This window comes from Pteropus medius, unplaced genomic scaffold (assembly GCF_902729225.1).
Source record: "Pteropus medius unplaced genomic scaffold, Ma_sr-lr_union100, whole genome shotgun sequence".
Classification (NCBI taxonomy): Eukaryota; Metazoa; Chordata; class Mammalia; order Chiroptera; family Pteropodidae; genus Pteropus; species Pteropus medius.
Genome location: NW_024350926.1, coordinates 1,621,624 through 1,638,765, shown reverse-complemented (window position 1 = coordinate 1,638,765; position 17,142 = coordinate 1,621,624). Strand labels below are relative to the sequence as shown.

The window sequence follows — 17,142 nt, the reverse complement described above, 5'->3', positions numbered from 1 at the left end:
AGAGGAGAGAATTCTTCTTTGATGTCTCTAGTGACGAGAATGAGAAAAGCTATTCAATTTTGCTTTCCCTAACACTAGACTTTGGAGTGCTTCATTAATAGATCTTATGGAGAATCCAGTCAAGATGAAAAGACAATCTGAGAGCAAGTGTTTGCTTTTTAGAGGACAAAATGATGAAATTCCTTTGTTAATCCACTTATTATTTATTGAGAACTTTAAATCACAGAAAACAAGACATTTTGAGGATTGGTATCAGTCTTTTCAAAAAAACCTCGGTCTTTTTTTTTTAATTTTATTTTTATGAGTCATTCTTTAAGGAAGACGAATCTCAGATCTGTCATAAAAGATCATTTTCCCTGTAAGAATGGGTGGCAACCTGACTAGCAAACATGCAACCTGGCATGAGGCCTACCTTCCACATTGTAGATAATGTCTCACTAATTTCTCCTTGAGTACAAGAAGAGAGAGAGAGGGAGGACAAGCGAGAAAGGAGGGAAGGAAGAAGAGAAGGAGGGAGGGGAGGGAAGGAGAGAAGAAGAGAGAGAAGGAAGAAAGAAATCACCTCTTTCAATCATATTAGCAAAGCTCTTTGTGATGTGTTTTAACTCGTACCTGGAAGGTGTGGATTAAACTAGAAGATGTTAAGTGTACCCAACAGCTTCCAGTTCATGCCATCCTGATTCGCCCTTCATTCTCTCTGAATGGATGGATTCTTACCAGTGGAACATTGTACAGCTCTGTACTTTCCTTTGTAATAATCTCTTGTGGTCATGAGAGTAACCACTGCTGGCTTGTTTGCACTCAGGCTTAGGGGCTAGGTGGAGGAAATTGGACACAATAATTAATTTAGATTCAATGTCCAAGGGTACGTCAAGAAACCTGAACTTGAATCTCAGGTTGCAAAAACACAATTCAAAGAGAAAAAGATATTCCTTCTCCCCTGGCATATTGCTGATAGAATTAGAAAGCTAAATGGAAGAGTACCCTCCACTGCTATATTATATTTACTATAAAAATCATCTACTCTAAGAAGCAGCAGACTACAAGTAAAATGATACCACCAATGTACTTCCTTGATTTAAAATATTACCAGCACGAATCCAATCTGAACACGTCTTTGAGAAACAAAAAAATGGATCCCACTTTTACTGATTGCTCCTATATTAAAAACATACTGTATGGTGGGACTGCTGATTTTTTTTTATTTCCAAGAGCAATTTTATAATGGAAAAACACCGTGACCTTAACCTTATGAAGAGCTGGAAAACACAGACACGTTTTATATTGAGCATAAACAAAACTTCTTAACTATCAGGCATATTTCCTGGCCAGTAAGAATTTGATGTGCTTAAAGCTTTGTGAAGTATTACAGCAGCAATGACTAAATGGAAAGTGTTTTTGGACAAGTTGGTACATGACCTCAGTCTTGTTCGGAGTTGTCCTCAGCTCCTGTAGGACACTGGCTTCTTGCAGTGATCTACGATCCAGTTATGCTTCCCAGGGTGCAGTCACCAGTGTCTGTATGATTGTTTCATGGACTTTGGGTGGTGTTTATTTAAACAGTTGCATTGGAAAATGTTCTCATTTGACTACAAGCACCAGAAACATCATCTGTCCTCTCTTTTTTAAATTATCAAGGCAATGTATGTTCTTTTTTAATTTGGCAACACAGAGAAACAAATTTTTAAAGACTCTTTTATCACCTCATCTCTTCTCACATTCACCATTAATATCCTAATTATAATCTCACCACCTATTTGTATGCATTGCTTCTTATGTGACGAAGTTAGGTAATTACAAGGGTATACAATTCTGTATCTTAAAAAAAAAAAACATTGTATCATCACACTTGTGCATTTTTAGTTATTTTACTGACTACATAGTGTTATGTAAAGTACTGGCACCATAGCTTACTTAACCATTAGCTTTTTAGTTTGCCTTTCCACTCCAACACATTTTTTTCTGCTATTATAAACAACTTTGTAAAGATCATCTTTGTGTAGAAAGTAGAGCAAATTTTAAAATATAATGAGTCAAAAAGTATTAATATTTATAGCTCTTGAGTCAGCATGACAAATTCCTTTTCAAGGGTTCTGCGATTTTATACAGGCACTGGTTAAGTGCAGAGTGTCCAGTTAGTTTACCACACACTTATTAATGACTTCTCTAATCTAATAGATGGTTATGATACTTCCCAGTTGTGATTTTCATTTCTTTGACTACTAACAAAGTTATTTTTCCCATAATTTGGTTTACCATTTGTATTTCTTCTCTTACAGACTGTTTTATTGTGTGTGTGTGGACGCGTGTGTGTGCTCTTTCCCACATATCTATCCGTGTCTTAGTGTTTTTCTAATGGATTTGTGAGAGCTCTTACTATTGAATACTTTGGTCTCCTATTTGCTGTAAATATTTGTTTTACTTGTAAACTCGTAAGCACAGAATTTTAAATTTCACTGTAATCAAATCTGTGTATTTTTCCCTTATTGACTTCTGTTGCTTCTAAACTTAGGAAACTCTTCTACATGTATAAAATGGACAAATTCAATTTCATTTTCTTCTAGATTTTCTGTTTAACCCTTTAAGTTACCTGGAATTAGTGTTTATAATGATATATCAGTCTAAACTGTTTTCTAGACAGCTAACCAATAATCTCATTTACTTGCTGAATATAATGATGTAAACTATAGATGTAATTCTTACATTTGAGGGTCAGTCTGTTCTGTTTTACTGAGCTATCTGTTTAAGACTTAACAGCTGAAATGACTGTAGCTTTATGATATGCAGGCACAACCCATATGTCTCCACAGATAACATTTTTTTTCATTAGAGTGCCTCTTGGATTATACTACACAAACTTCTTTGACCACACTTACTTTTCAGTACAATCATTTTTCACCACTGCATACACAGGAAAATTTATATTTCTCCCTAAAACTCAGTACGACATGTTTAACAAGACTGTAGATAGAATAAGCCTTGAGCTAATAAAGAAAAATAAAAACAAATAATAAGTCTTGAGTCATATAATGTATATCATAATCATATTAGTTTTGTAATGTGTAGATCATTTTGAAAAGCACACCAAGTGAAGGCAAAGGGGATTATATCAAATGTTACAAAGCAAAAGTTTGTTAATAGCCATATTAATTGTCTAGTGATCGGAAAGTGATGTTTTAAAAAAATTATAACTAACGTGATGTTTCTGATATATAGGCATTTTACTATATTTTGTTTCTGTGTTAGGGACATTAGTTGAGTGTTTTGGGTTGATGTACCAACCATATAGTTTTTACCATTTAAAATAATGGGAAGTAGGTTCCCAGTCAGCACTTTTTGGACCGTAAGTCTGATTATCAAGAACAAATTATTGACTTAAGTGGGAGCTACCTGTTCTCTATTATCTGTGGGACCAGAAGTGCCCTACCATCAATATTCTTTTCTATAATATTTCTTTTCTTTTTTAACTTTTAAAAAAATGAACCATTGAGAGTAAGTTTTTTACACAATGCCCCAAAACATCCAAATACTTTATGACATAATCCCTATACACAAAGACATTTCCTACATAATCACAATACAACTATCAAAACTGGTAAATTAACACCAATGCACTACTACTGTCTAATCCATAGATTCCACCTAAATTTTGTTCATTGTCCCCAAAATGCTCTTTATAGTAAAAGGATACAGTTCAGAATCATATGCTGCATTTTGTTGTCATGTCTCTTTAGTCTCCTTCAAATTGCGATAGTTTTTCTGTTTCCTTATCTTTCAAAACTTGGCACTTTTGAAGAATGTCCCTCAATTTGGGGTTGCCTAACATTTCTTATCATTGGATTCAGCTTATGAATTTTAGACAGGAATATCACAGTGTTGCTGTATTCTCATTGTATCTTGCCACAGAGAAATACTAAAAGTTAGTTTATTGTTTTCATCCTAAATTTATAAAGAAACAAAAGTAAACGAGTTACCTAAAACTGGACAGAACATCCAAATTTCTTACCTTTGTTATTGGTTGGCTTTAAATCAAACAGAAGGCTGTTGTACCAGTTAGCTATTGCTGTTTACAAAACACTTCAAAACTTACAACTTAAAACAACAACCATTTTTTAGTTCATGATTCTTTGAGTTGGCAATTTAGACTGGGTCCAACTGGGTGGGTTCTTCTCATCTGGGCTGGGCTCAGATGATCTCAGCTGGTCTTGCTCATAAGTCTGTGGTCAGCTTGGGGGTCAACCAGGGAGGTCAGCTGGGGTGACTCATTTCTTCAGGCTCCAAAGTTTCCAAGAAAAAGAGCAGAAGCACACAAGCCTCTTGAGGTCCAGGCTCAAAACTGAGACATTACCACTTCTGTCAAATCTATTGGCCAGAAATCATAAGGTCAGACAGACTCAAATTTTGAATAACTAACAGTTTCTATGAATGAAAAGAGCAAGTGCTTTTGATTAAATAGTGAATTCAAAGTAGAAGTTGTACTGGTTACCTATGGCTGTGTTATAAAGCTTAGTGGCTTAAAACAACCAGTTTATTTTGCTCATGATGTTTATACATCATGACTTCTGGAAGATTTTGTTTCTTGTCCATGAGGCCTCAGCTGTGGTGGCATGGAGTGGATGATCTACTTCTAAGATGACTCGTCCACTCGTATGTAGCACATCAGTTCTCTTTGGCCTCTCTCTCCCCACACATAACGTTTCATTTTCCAGGGCCTCCCCATGTGGTTGGGCTTCTCACAGCATGGTGGTATCAGGATAGTCATACTTCTCAAGTGGAGGCCGGCTTCCAAGAAACAGGAAGTGAAAGTTGCCAGTCTCCTAAAACTTGGATTCAGAAACTGCTGTGACTTCACTTTGGCCATATTCAGTTGATCGAAAGAGTTGCAGAATCCCATCAGATTCAAGGAGAAGGACACAAAGTCCCCATTTATCAATGGGAAGAATTTCAAAGAATTAGTGGCCATCTTCAAACTGCAACAGTCTGCCCCGTGGTCACAACTATTTATATTCTTTCTACATGCAAAATATGCTAACCTCCTCTGACAGTCCCCCAAATTATCACTCCATTATATTAGGCTTATGCTTAAGGTTGCAGATCTCAGGGCCAGGTGCAGATAAGTCTCCTTGGGTTTGGTTCCTCAGGTATGTGTCCTCTCAATATGAAGTTCTCTTGTGAAAAAATTAGTTATCTTCATGTGTGTGTGCGCACGTACACACACACATAAACACACATACACACACTCACTACTAAGGCAGGCATTTGGCAGCAAGTCCTTTCAAAAAGGGAGAAAACAGGGAGCACAGAGCAGTCAGTGTTCCATAGTGATATAACATCCAGCCAGACACATGCTGCCCTGGTCCTGCACCCTTAGTATGATTCTCCAGGCCCGTGGTTCTAACCTTTGGGCCCTTGGTTCTGACCCAGTCATTCTTCATTTTCCATAAGAAATAGCCTGTGTTTCCCGCTGAGAATTTTCTCAGCCTAAATCCTTCCTGTATTAGTTTAGGGGTCCACAGCCTTCTTTTAAACTTGATATTGACTCCGACCCTTTCAGTCCAAGGTGGTATAATTCCTTTAAAAACATCATGGGATTCCTGTGTATCAAAGTATAACTTATTCTGTTAGATAAGAGTCATGCCTACAAATCTTTTTGAGCTAGGTTCCTCTCTGCCATTTGCCCTCTGCAAATCTGCTTAAGAATAAGACAACATCTTTAAGATTATTAGAATCTCTGTTGTTTAATGGAGAAGGACTATAAGGCACACTCCTAAAATCTTTTGTCTAGCTGATAGGATCCATGGGGCATCAACTTAAATGCTTCTGAGATTTTATCAAAGGGATTGATGCTTGCAGCTTTGACTTCATGTTTACCCTGAATCTTTGTTTTACTGTGCTGGTTTATGAGCTTTACCTATAGACTATTTCTTGTTTTAAAAATGTTTTCATAGCTGGCAAACCGATGAGAAAAAGTTTTATTTTTGAAGTCAGCAAGTCCTGGGTCCTGTATATTTCCTCTAAATTTTGCTAATTTTGAATAACTTCTTTAGCTCATTTCTCCTTACCTATTCTTTATCATATGCAGATATAAGAACTAGTTGGTACTTTTAACATTCTGTCTGGGAGTCTACTTACTGAGATCCACTAGTTTCTTAGGTCCATTTTATATTTTTCAAAATATGTCAAGTGACAGGTGCTAAACCTTCTAGAACTACACCATGTGAGTTGCTCTCCTGCCAAGCCTGAGTAATAACCTCCTGTCCTTCCAGCCTCCATTAACATTCCCTTTGAAGCCTTTTCAGTCAGTCTCTGCCCACTTTCCAATCTCAAAATCAATGCCACATATTTTAGGTTTCTGTAATGGCAGCACCTGCATATGTTCCTGCTATTATTGCTGCATAGCAAACTACCACAAAATAAAGTATCCCAAACAACTATTTCATTTGCTGAAAATTTGGAGGTTAGAAAATTCAGGATGATCTCAGCTGGGCAACTTGTGTCTGATGCATTTATTGTCAGCTGGGGTCACAGGGGCTGGGTGTCCACCTGAAGCTGCCTCATATGTATCACTCATACGTCCAGCCTCCCAGTGCTCCTTGGTCTCTCTCTTGCTCCATATGGTGTCTCATCCTCTACTTCCTATTCACATAGCTTCAGCTTCTCACAACATGGTGCCCTCAGGGCAGTTATGCTTCTTCACGAAGGCTGGCCTCCGATAGTGAGTGTTCCACATGACCAAAAGTAGAAGCTATCAGTCTCTTAAGGCCTGGGCCCAAAACTGACAAGGTATCATTTCCACCATATTCTGTCCATTCGAGCAGGCCCGGAGCCCACCTAGGTCCAAGTGGAGGAAACATAGACTAACCCTGCTAACCCTGCTTCCAGGAAAGGATTACCTTCTTCTCTGTGGTCACTGGCTCTGCCCTCCAGAAATGTTTATTCGAGAAACATTTATTGAGCATCTACCAAAGCCCCAGGAACAAGCTACACATAAATAAATAATTTTAATGCGAAGTGATCAGTTTAACAATAGAGATGCAAGGTCTTGGGGTGAGTTGAATAAGAACACTTAATCATCCTGGCAGTCAGCACCGACTTCTTAGAGACAGCACTTGAATGAAGTTTTAAACAATTATTAGGTGTCGGCCAGGCAAAAAGGAAGGAGGAGATTCCAGGAAAGCTGAATAACAAGAGAAGCATCATGGTATGAGCAAGAAACTCAGAATACTTTGGTGTTTCTGAAGCATAAAACATAATGAAGTGAGGGGTAAGAAATGAGTCTGCAAAAGAAAACACGAGTCACACTCCCACTCCCACTTAGAGGGAGTGGGAAGTCATTGAGGTATTTCTGTGGGGAGTAGCACAGTCTGATTTACATTTATGAAGATAAGTCTGGTTGATGTGTGAAAGACAGATATGGCAGGTCCCAGTGATGACCTACACCAGGTGTGCTTTGTCTTACTGTAATTCACATGGCAGCATGGCCCCAGTGAGAGCAGTATCTGCAAAGGGTTATGTTCTGGGAATCGGCCCAGTAACCAGTGTACCTAAATTCCCAACTGCATTCCTTAAATAATTCCAGAAAGAATCGAATTGCTTATCCCTAACTTCTCATTCCCTTTGTTCTCAATATTTCTCCCATCCCTCAGCTGCTTCAGTCTTTTCTCTTCATGTTTTAATATTATCTCTCCACTAAAATTTGGGAAAGTATGATGACACAGAGCAGTCACTTAGAAGTCTGAAATCCTCCTGTGTAAGTATCGTCAGGGAGCCCTACTCAGGGGCAAAGAATGTACTTGGAGTCTCTCTTCAGTATCTTCCTTGACTACATCTGAAGTGAGCACTGGAGAATGTGCCTTCCTGGGGACTGGACTCCCACCCATTGAAAGATGGGCACCCAAGCATCTGTTTAAGTCTTGAAAGTCATTTTTAAAGTTTGACTCGTGGTTTTTTGGTGGTAAAATTTTAAAGCGTAAATCTTATCTATGTAGGTATGTATGTATGTTGGTATGTATATATGTATATAGCCAAGGCCTGTGTTTTCCAGCATGGTAGTCACAATCCACATCTGGCATTTGAGTCCTTCAAATGTGGCTCGTGTAAATTGCAACGTAAGTATAAAATACACGTCAGATTTCAAAGACTTAATATGAAAATAAAGAATGTAAACTATCTCATGAATAATTTTTAATATTGATTACCTGTGGAAATATTATTGATATATGGGGTTAAATGAAATATATTAAAATTAATTTTAACTTTCTAAAACTTCTTTAAATGTGACTACTAAAAATTTAAACTTACATGTATGGCTTACATTATCTTTCTATTGGACGGTGCTGGCCTTGGCAGAAAAAAAGGAAATGTACCAAAGTGTACACTGGTCCTCGGAGTTTCCACCCAGAGGTAACACATGTAACTTCTGCTCATATTTCCCTGTTCCAAACAAGTCACAGGAACATGCCTAACTTTTTTAGAGGAAAGAAAGTGTAATAGGACCATATGCACTCAAGAGACTCAGAACAATTTAGTCTATAGCACTAAAGACAACCATACATCCTTTTCTTAAACAATGTCATTACTGTCACATATGAGACAGACTCAATATTGAATGCCATTGAAGGCTGGAACCCCATCAATTTATCATTCCCAACCCTTGCCTTACTCTTTGCACATGCTGGCTGAATGCAGATTTTCCAAGAAGCTCTGAATCAGGAACTGACGTGAAGCAGACATTCCTAGAACAGAAAGAAGAAACACTTTAAAGAATCAGAGGCAGCCCTGCTTAAGAGCAGTGATACACATCAATACAGACCACCAAAGTAGAGATGCAAGAGGCAGAACATTTTGGTGAGGAGCAATCAGGGTCGGAATAGTTATTGTTGAGCCCAAATGTCACAGAATACATAAGTAAGAATGCACAGCCACGGCGTGCAGGAATTTAAAGCAGTCATGAATTGAAAAGCCGTCTGCATGTGCGCATCATGTGTCATCAGAGGAACCGTGGCGGGGCGCGGGGCGGAGGGATGGGGGTGGTAGCTCAGCATGAAGACAGGCGGGAAGCTGGAGCTGGGAGAGTGAAGAACTGCAGAAATTGTGGGTCTGGGCTGCACCGCCGGTCTGCAGTCTGATAGGGAGTTAGAGGTGAGATGCACGTACAAATCAAGCACCAGGGCAAAGTTGTGAATCAGACCACCAATCTGAGCAGCACAACAATAATTGGTCATGGAAACTAGTGGGGTAGGAACCAGCTAGGAAGGTAAGAAACAGGTGGCCTCAAACTGCAGAGAAAGGCCAAGAAAGCAGCCTGGCACTACACCGGAAGGAAAGAGGCAGAGCAGAATGAACAGAAGCAGAGGTATAAAACACCGAAAGAAAACCTCAGTGCTGTGGGTAACTTGCAGCCACAACCAGGGCACTTCCTGTGTGCTGCTTTCTGGTTCGGGAATTAGTTCCTGGCTTAGTCTGGAGGCTATTGGTAGAAGGTAAGAGGGTGAATCTACCAGAAGTAATTAGTATCACAGAGATATAAGAGAAGATCCTGACCATTTTACATAAAAAGAGAAGATAATTACACAATGGGGTCTTTGAAGCTCACATACCACACAGAAAGATATGTGATGTCTTTACAGGTGCATGTTGGCCCATGACCCATTTTCAGTGGAGCATATGCTCAGCCAGAAGTGATCATGGTTGGCCCAGAGCCAGTCACATGGTCTTGTTTCATCCTTCCGTGTAAGCCGTGCTACGCACCGATACACTGACTGCCAGGGCAGAACAGAGCAGTCTGGAAGTGTGGTTCACCCTAAGGCTAGCAGTGGTGCAGCAAATTATCCCCCAAGACGTGGCTAGCGGGGCAGTCTCCTTTCTGAGAGCTCGTGTTGTCGTTGTTTGTTGGTTTAGTTGCTTGGCTGGGTGGTGATAGTAGTGTTGTTTGGGGTGTCTTCCTTCCTTTCTTTGCTCTTAGCATGAAGATCATTTTCTACTTGTCTGCCTTGAGAGTGGGGAGAGGAAACTGATCTGAAAGAAGGAGAAGACAGAAGCATGGGGACAGGCTTAAGGACTAGGCATTCTGAGAAGATGGCCAGAGTTGGCTCACTTATTTAGAGGCCATTAGGCTCCTTAATGAGAGCACTGGATCTTGCTTTCATAAGAAGCCTAAAGAAGGAAGGACTAGGATTGTGGAAAAGACTCGGAGGGAGGGACTGGGGCCCAGGGCCCTCTGCACAAGTATTTTCCTACCACACATTCTCCTGGCGACCTCATCTCTCCCACAGCTTTAAATACTATCCACAGGCAGACAACCCCCAAATCTCTGCCTCCAGATCAGACTCCACCCCTACTGGGTTCCAGGTGCCTATTCTAGCTTCCCACCGGATGTCCTCATTTGTCTGTCTCGCAAACAACTGAAACTTAATTCCAAAACTTGAACAGATTCCCGCTCATCCTCACAAAAACATTCTCCCCTCAGTTTTCCGCATGTTAGTTAAAGCCACCACAATGGGCCAGTCTGTCAAGTGAGACGTCTAAGAGTCAGACTTGCTTCCTCTTTTTTTTCATTTCTCGCAGTGAATCTAACAGGAAGTCGTGCTGACTCAACTACCAAGTGGTTGGAGAAACCCTTCATTCCTCCCCAAGGCCACTGCACACAGCAGCAGCCTCCTTACTGGTTTCCTTGCTTTCTCTTCTGTCTCTTACAACTCATTCTCCATACACTTTGAAGTAAGAATGACCTTGGAATTGCAATTATTTTATTCTCCCACTTCGGTGGCTTCATTTTTCACATAGAATTACATCCAAGCTCTCTAAGGCCCTCCATCCTGCTACTGACGTTGCCTCAATTCTCATCTCGTACCATTCTCCCCGACCCTTACTCACAACCCATTAGCTGAATTTCTAAACATACCTCCCTCAGGGAGTTTTCATACGCTCTTCTTTCTAGTTGTAACACTCTCCTTTTCTTCAGCTGCTTGCACGATCACTGCCTTTTCATTCTTTTTGTCCTACCTTTTGTCACCGATTCAGAAAGGCCTTCCCCGAATGGTCGCCCTCCCTTAGTATTCTGTCTCTGCCTCTGGCTCATTTTGTTCAAAGGAAATTTCACAAATTATAATAATGTTTCAATTCAGTGTTTTGTGGCTTAAACCACTAGCACCTTTCCTGTGCCTTGCATATAGAAGATACGTTTTGCGGTTTTTGTTCGATCCATGTATCTCACACATGAATTCTACTGTCATCATTGCCTGAAAGTCAACTGGTTGCCTGGAGTGCATCTGTCCAGTAGACTGAGGGTGACTGCTGCCAGAGTCACCAAGCAAATGTCCAGAAATTGTGCTGACTAAAGGGGTTAACATGTCAGAAAAAAACTTCCCATTATATGAGTGCGAATATTTTTCAGTGTGTGCTTCAAGACCTCGCCCATCAGCCATTTACTCATCACGTGAGCAGGAGAAATCCATTGCATGTGCTTTAGACCTTGCCTGATACACACCTGATCACTACATGAGGACGCTTCCCTGAAAACACAACAGGATGTGCATAAACTCTAGAGGTCTAAGTCATCACACTTCTCCAGTATCCAGATCCCATGCATCACACTGGAACAGAACTGAGAAGACCTGCCTTCTTAGAGGGGCACCGTAAAGGAAGGAGGAGGGTCCAAAGTGTCAAGTGAGGCTGAAGGGCAATGTGAGACAGTGTGCCATAGTGTAGAAGTAAAACCGTATTAGGAGGAGAGGCATAATTAATCAAGAGTTGGAGACAGGAACATAAGTCAAGTAGAAATGATAAACAGAAGCCAAACTGGTTGGGCTGGAAGGTTCCTCCTAGAGTTGCCCCTATACATCAGGGCAAGAGACCTGCTTTTGTCTCTCCAGTCTAGTGAGTGCTGGAAATTCCACCTGCTCTGCTCTACTTAAGGACTGTGTGCCTGACTGGCCATAAAATTCCCCTGTAGTTTTAAGAATTTAAGAAGTTGTATCAGATTGCTAGCAAAGCAATCAAACAGAAACACGGGTCAGGAGGGAAAGGGAAGAGGCAAGATGAGACAAGACTCGGTGTACCGTGGAATGGCTGCTTGAGTATCAGGTGTGGAGTATCTGCCCTCAGGGCCAGTAACTCAATCCTTGGCTCTCTAATGATTAGTTTAAGCTCATTCCACAACTCTGTAGTGGAAAGATACAGAGATCATAAGGTTCTAGGAAACTCTGCTGTTGTATCACATCAGGCACCCCAGGTTTTTATAGCAATGATTTCTCTATAAATCTCTATAGATTTATAGAGAAAGAGAACCATATTAATTTGTCCACTTTCAGTTTAAGGTACAGAGAGGCAAAAATACAATTTATTCACTCAGAAGACTGAAAGTTTTGAGGGTAGAAAACTTCAGGCATGAATGAATTTAGTAGCTCAAATCTTCTCATTAAAAGTCAGCCTCTTTCTCCTTTGGGTCTGGCTTCATTCTCAGGCTTCAGGTTCACTTCCTTTCTCTTTCTAAGAGAAGCAACAGCTTTTGTTTTCCAGCAATTCTAAAAAAATAGCTCAGGATTAGCTCTATTTGGACTGAATTACTCGTATGCCTAACTCCAAACCAATCACTATGACTAGGAGTACAGAATACACTGGTTGGCCAAGACCTGAATGGTATAGGAAGGAAGTTTAGCTCCATCTGAACCACATGGACTAAGGGTAAGAGGAAAGTAATTTCCCAAAGAAAAATAAAAATATTGCTAACCGTAGTCATCATAAGGCAGAATAGAGGCTGGAAGAGCAAACACAAGATCACAGTGGGACCAAGATGAACCAGGATAGATGTGAGTACATAGAGCTAAAGTAGAAATATAATCAAGAGAGTCATGGTACTGAGCTGAGTGAAACTGGAATGTGAATTAAATGAAAGAGGAAGGGTCATGGTCTAATAAGCAGAAGAAATGGTAACTGGAATTATTAAGGGCATAGATCTATGATCAAAGATTAGCCCAGGTTTCCTAGAAAACAGAGCCTAAGGCAATGCTTGCTTACTGGTGGTTCATTAGGAGGTGCGGTCCTAGGGCAGCAAAAGTGAGACTAGAAGCAAACATAAGACAGTGTCCCTCCTTCACGAAGAGACACAGAGGGCCTCTTCTATAAAGGGACCACATTCTTACACTGTACTAGAACAAGTTACCTCAGAACAGTCCATTGTAGAGAGGGACAGAGAAGAAATTCATCCGCCATCACCATTGACCAGTGTGCCCCCAGAGTTAACGCCCCCAAACTTGTGACGTTGCCTGGACTATTTGGTGTTTGAAGCCAGATTTATCTAACCTATGGCGTGGTGTTTTGTCCAAGCTCATGTGAGGAAGTAGTGGGAGGTGCCAAAGACAGGCGTTGGACTCAAGCAGTAGAACAGTATAGAACTGAATAGGATTCAGGGAGCAGCTGATTGCCGCAGGAATGGCTGAGGGGAGGAAAGTGGCAGAGGGCCCAGGAGCTGGGTGAGGCCAAGAGAATCCGAAGTGACACATGGAGTGTATTCAATACAGAGTTTATGTTTTCAATTAACAACTACTAACTATCCCAGTGCTTGGCGCATTGTAGGCCCTCAATAAATGTGGATAAATGAGTAAGTGAATATGTACAGAGCATTATGGTAGGTGCTTGGGATACACAGCAAGGAAAGCACATAGATTTCAGGCAGATAAATTCACCAAAAGAGGTCAGGGGTCAGTTAGTTCACTTGGGGGGTGCTCAGCTAGGCTGAGGGCAGGCTGGACTTTTTTAAGATGCTGCCTTGACTTGGGTTTCATGCTATAGTCACTGAAACATTTCCATACAATGAAATTTTGGGGATTTCCTGAAGAACACTATATTGTAAAAATATTTTTTTAATTTTCTGTTTATTATGATGTTTTTGATATTCTAAACAACAACAACAACAACAACAACAACAAAGAAAACCTTCCTAACTGCAGAGAGGCTGCCCCTCCCTGGGCTAGCCAATTCTTAGAAATAGCAAAGGGCCCTGCCAGGAGCATGCGCTTGATATGCAGACTGACCAGTCCACAGCCAGACCTCATCTATCTGCCTGTGCACCCAGGAGGCAATATTTCTCTACTTTATGCATCCCAGAATGAGGTACCAGTCAACTAGGGACCATCCCTATCGCCCCAAACCCCACCAAAGTATTCAGAGTAGCCAGTCCTAAACAGAATACCCTGCTCTGCCTTGCCTCTCTGCCTTGCCTCTCTGCCTCCTGACCAACTTTGTGTTTTCCCACGTGGCCCTTTAGGGCATGCCATGCCTCTTGCCTCTAGGACCTGTGAGTATAATAAACTTTCTTTTTCCTGAGCCTTTCCTGTATCTCCTTTTGTGGACACTCCCGACTGACCATCTCAGAAAAGGATATAAAACAAACACCAAACTATGTGCAAGGCCTTATGTAATGAAATATCTATAAAATATTATATATGTATATATCTGTGGATATAGCTATATAACATATAGATCTGACATTGCAGACAGCATATCACTCATAATTTTTTGAGATATAATTATTAAAATATTTAACTACAACCACTCCGTCTGAAGGTGAAGGTTAGTTATAATTATAACTAACAATCATATAGCACTTACATGTCCCGAACCCTGTTCTGAGTGCTTTGCCAATGTTACCTTAATTAATTCTCACAGCAGTTCCGTGAGATAGTACATAGCCCAGCAAGAGATCTAAGACTCAGCCAAATGCTCAGGCTCACCAAGTGACTACAGGCCACCGGCCTGTTCAGGAAGATACAAGAGAGGAACCACAGCTCCCCAGCAGAGGACATTTCTCCTTAGTGGCAATTCCTGAAGCCGTCCAACACCTCGAGGGCAGGAAACAAGACCCACAAGACCCACAAGACCCACATTCTAAGGGTTTCGACACGTGTAATGTCACATATCTACCATTACAGTATCATGCAGAATAGTTTCACCAACTTAAAAATCCCATGTGCTCCACCTATTTATCATCCTTTCTTCCCCCAGACCCGTGGCAACCTCTTGTCTTGTTACTCCCTCCATAGTGTTGCCTTTGCTGGAATGTCATATAGTTGCAATCATACAGCATATAGCCTTTTCAGACTGACGTCTTTCACTTAGCACTGTGAAAAGTAAGTGGAGCCATTTTAAAATGGAGTCAAGGCAACCTTCCAGAGGAACTGCCTTGCACGTCTTGCTCTGTGAACCTTTGGAATGTTTAAGCTGGGCAAAACGACCTTCAGACGGGGCCAGAGCAGGGTCGTCTTCCAAACAGCTGTTTGTAAAGCTAACAGGAAAGCATATGTCCTAACTATAGGACTGAAAATTAAGGATATTCTTTACAATTAACACCACTAGAAATTCCTTCCTTCTAGTCTTATAATTATATCCCCTTCTCATAAAATCCCCTTGCCTTCACCTCGTGGTATGAACACTATTTGGGTTTCTGCCTGAACCAGTGCTTCCCAAATACCTCTTCTTTGTGATCTCAAGTAAACACTTGTTGCTACTCACTTTGGCCTCTTTTAGGTTAACAACAATATGCCTTTAACGTTTGTCCGTGTGTCTTCCTGGTTTGATAGCTCATTTCTTTTTATTGCTGAATAATATTCCATAGTATGGACATCCACGATTTATCCATGCACCTATTGAAGCACATCTTGGTTGCTCCAAGTTTTGACAATTACAGATAAAGCTGCTTATAAACATTTGTGTATAGTTTTTTGTTTGTTTGTTTGTTTGTTTGTTGTGTGGACGTATGTTTTCAACTCATTTGGGTAAACACCAAGGAGCACAATTGCTGGATCATATGTTAATATCTTCTGTACAATTTTTATAGGTATAGCTACAGGGATCCTGAAAGGTACAAGCCTAGTTATGAGGGTCACCAGGGAAGTCCAAGCATGGTGTCCCCATCAAGTATATATAGTTCTGTTCTAATTGCTCTCAGTCCAGATGCAATTTACCACTCAGGGCTCATATATATATATATATTTTTTTAACCATAAACAACAGTGTCTAGTAAGATAGTTGATATTTCTACATTTTCCAGGTTACCAGGAGAACAGAGCTGGATAAACAACCAAGTTTAAGTGTCACAGAGGAATAATAGGTTTAGTTAAACCCTTTGCTCACAGATAGGTACTTTTATTTCCCCCATTTTTCAGATGAAGGCACTGAGGCACAGAAGGCCAAGTAACTTACCCAAGATCACGTAGCTAATAAAAAGTAGAATGAAGAATCAGACTCGGGCATCTGGCTCCAGAGTCTATGCTTATTAAATGCTATATTCTATTCCTCAAACATGATTTGCTTTTCTTATAAATGGAGGTAGTGTTTATGTAAATAAGTCATGGGTTATAAGGCTGTGTGACCACTAAACTTGCTGTATGATGATTTTATCTAAGGGCCTCTATTTCTGTACTTTGGGGGAAATTTTTTTAAAGCCTCTAATTTCCAGAAGGTGGGGAAGTCCCCAGGATTTCTGGGGACTCTCACTAACTCAAGGCCTCCAGATCTCTGACTCAGGCCCCTGCTTACTGTATCTATTTTACTTCCCACAAAAACCATGATGCAGAACTTTGCCACTTTACAGGTTTTCACAAGAAATCCAGTCACCTCAAGCTTTATGTGATTTTGTGAAATTTCCTGAATGTGCATAAGGTGGAGACGAGTCACCTTGTTTTACAGTATTCCACCCAAACATGGCGTCTGCCCATGCCCTTTGTTCTCCTTTTTCTCTCTCTCCCTTCTCCCTCTGCTCAACCCCTATGGCAAATAGATTTTTTTTTTTTTCCATCTCTCTTCCTTCCTCAGAAGTCTTCAAACTCTTTAACACCTATACCCTAAGGGGAAGTTTTCACTCTTTACAGGCTTCTCAAGGCTTTTTCCATAAGATAGATGAGTCTCTCCCAAGAGGAACCCACGTACCATTTGTTGTACAATATATATTTTTTATCTCACTGTATTGTGATAGAGTTAGCTGATGAGCAGCCCATTCTAATAGGCCTTCGGTAACTATGTTTGATAACAGTGAGTAAATGACCAAAACATTACCAGAAATGTGTCACTAAAGATCTTTGTTTAGTATATTACATTTTATAGCCAACCAAACTGCAAGCTCTACAACCCAAGAATCATTTTACC

At 40.5% G+C, this 17,142-nt stretch overlaps 1 protein-coding gene across 2 annotated transcripts in view; it reads right to left on the bottom strand.

The window, feature by feature from the left end:
- Positions 1-17,142, bottom strand: part of DNAJC5B (DnaJ heat shock protein family (Hsp40) member C5 beta) — a 183,410-nt gene that overhangs the window by 111,198 nt on the left and 55,070 nt on the right. Inside the window, exons 3-4 of one of the 2 annotated variants that reach the window (XM_039841766.1) lie at positions 9,600-10,017; positions 8,663-8,735 (exon numbers count right to left, since the gene is read on the bottom strand). The exons of the other annotated variant lie outside the window; for it this stretch is intronic. Coding sequence (XP_039697700.1) covers positions 8,663-8,735; positions 9,600-9,645 — 119 coding nt within the window. The 5' untranslated portion in view covers positions 9,646-10,017. The remainder of the gene's footprint in view (positions 1-8,662; positions 8,736-9,599; positions 10,018-17,142) is intronic. 2 annotated transcript variants of the gene reach the window in all.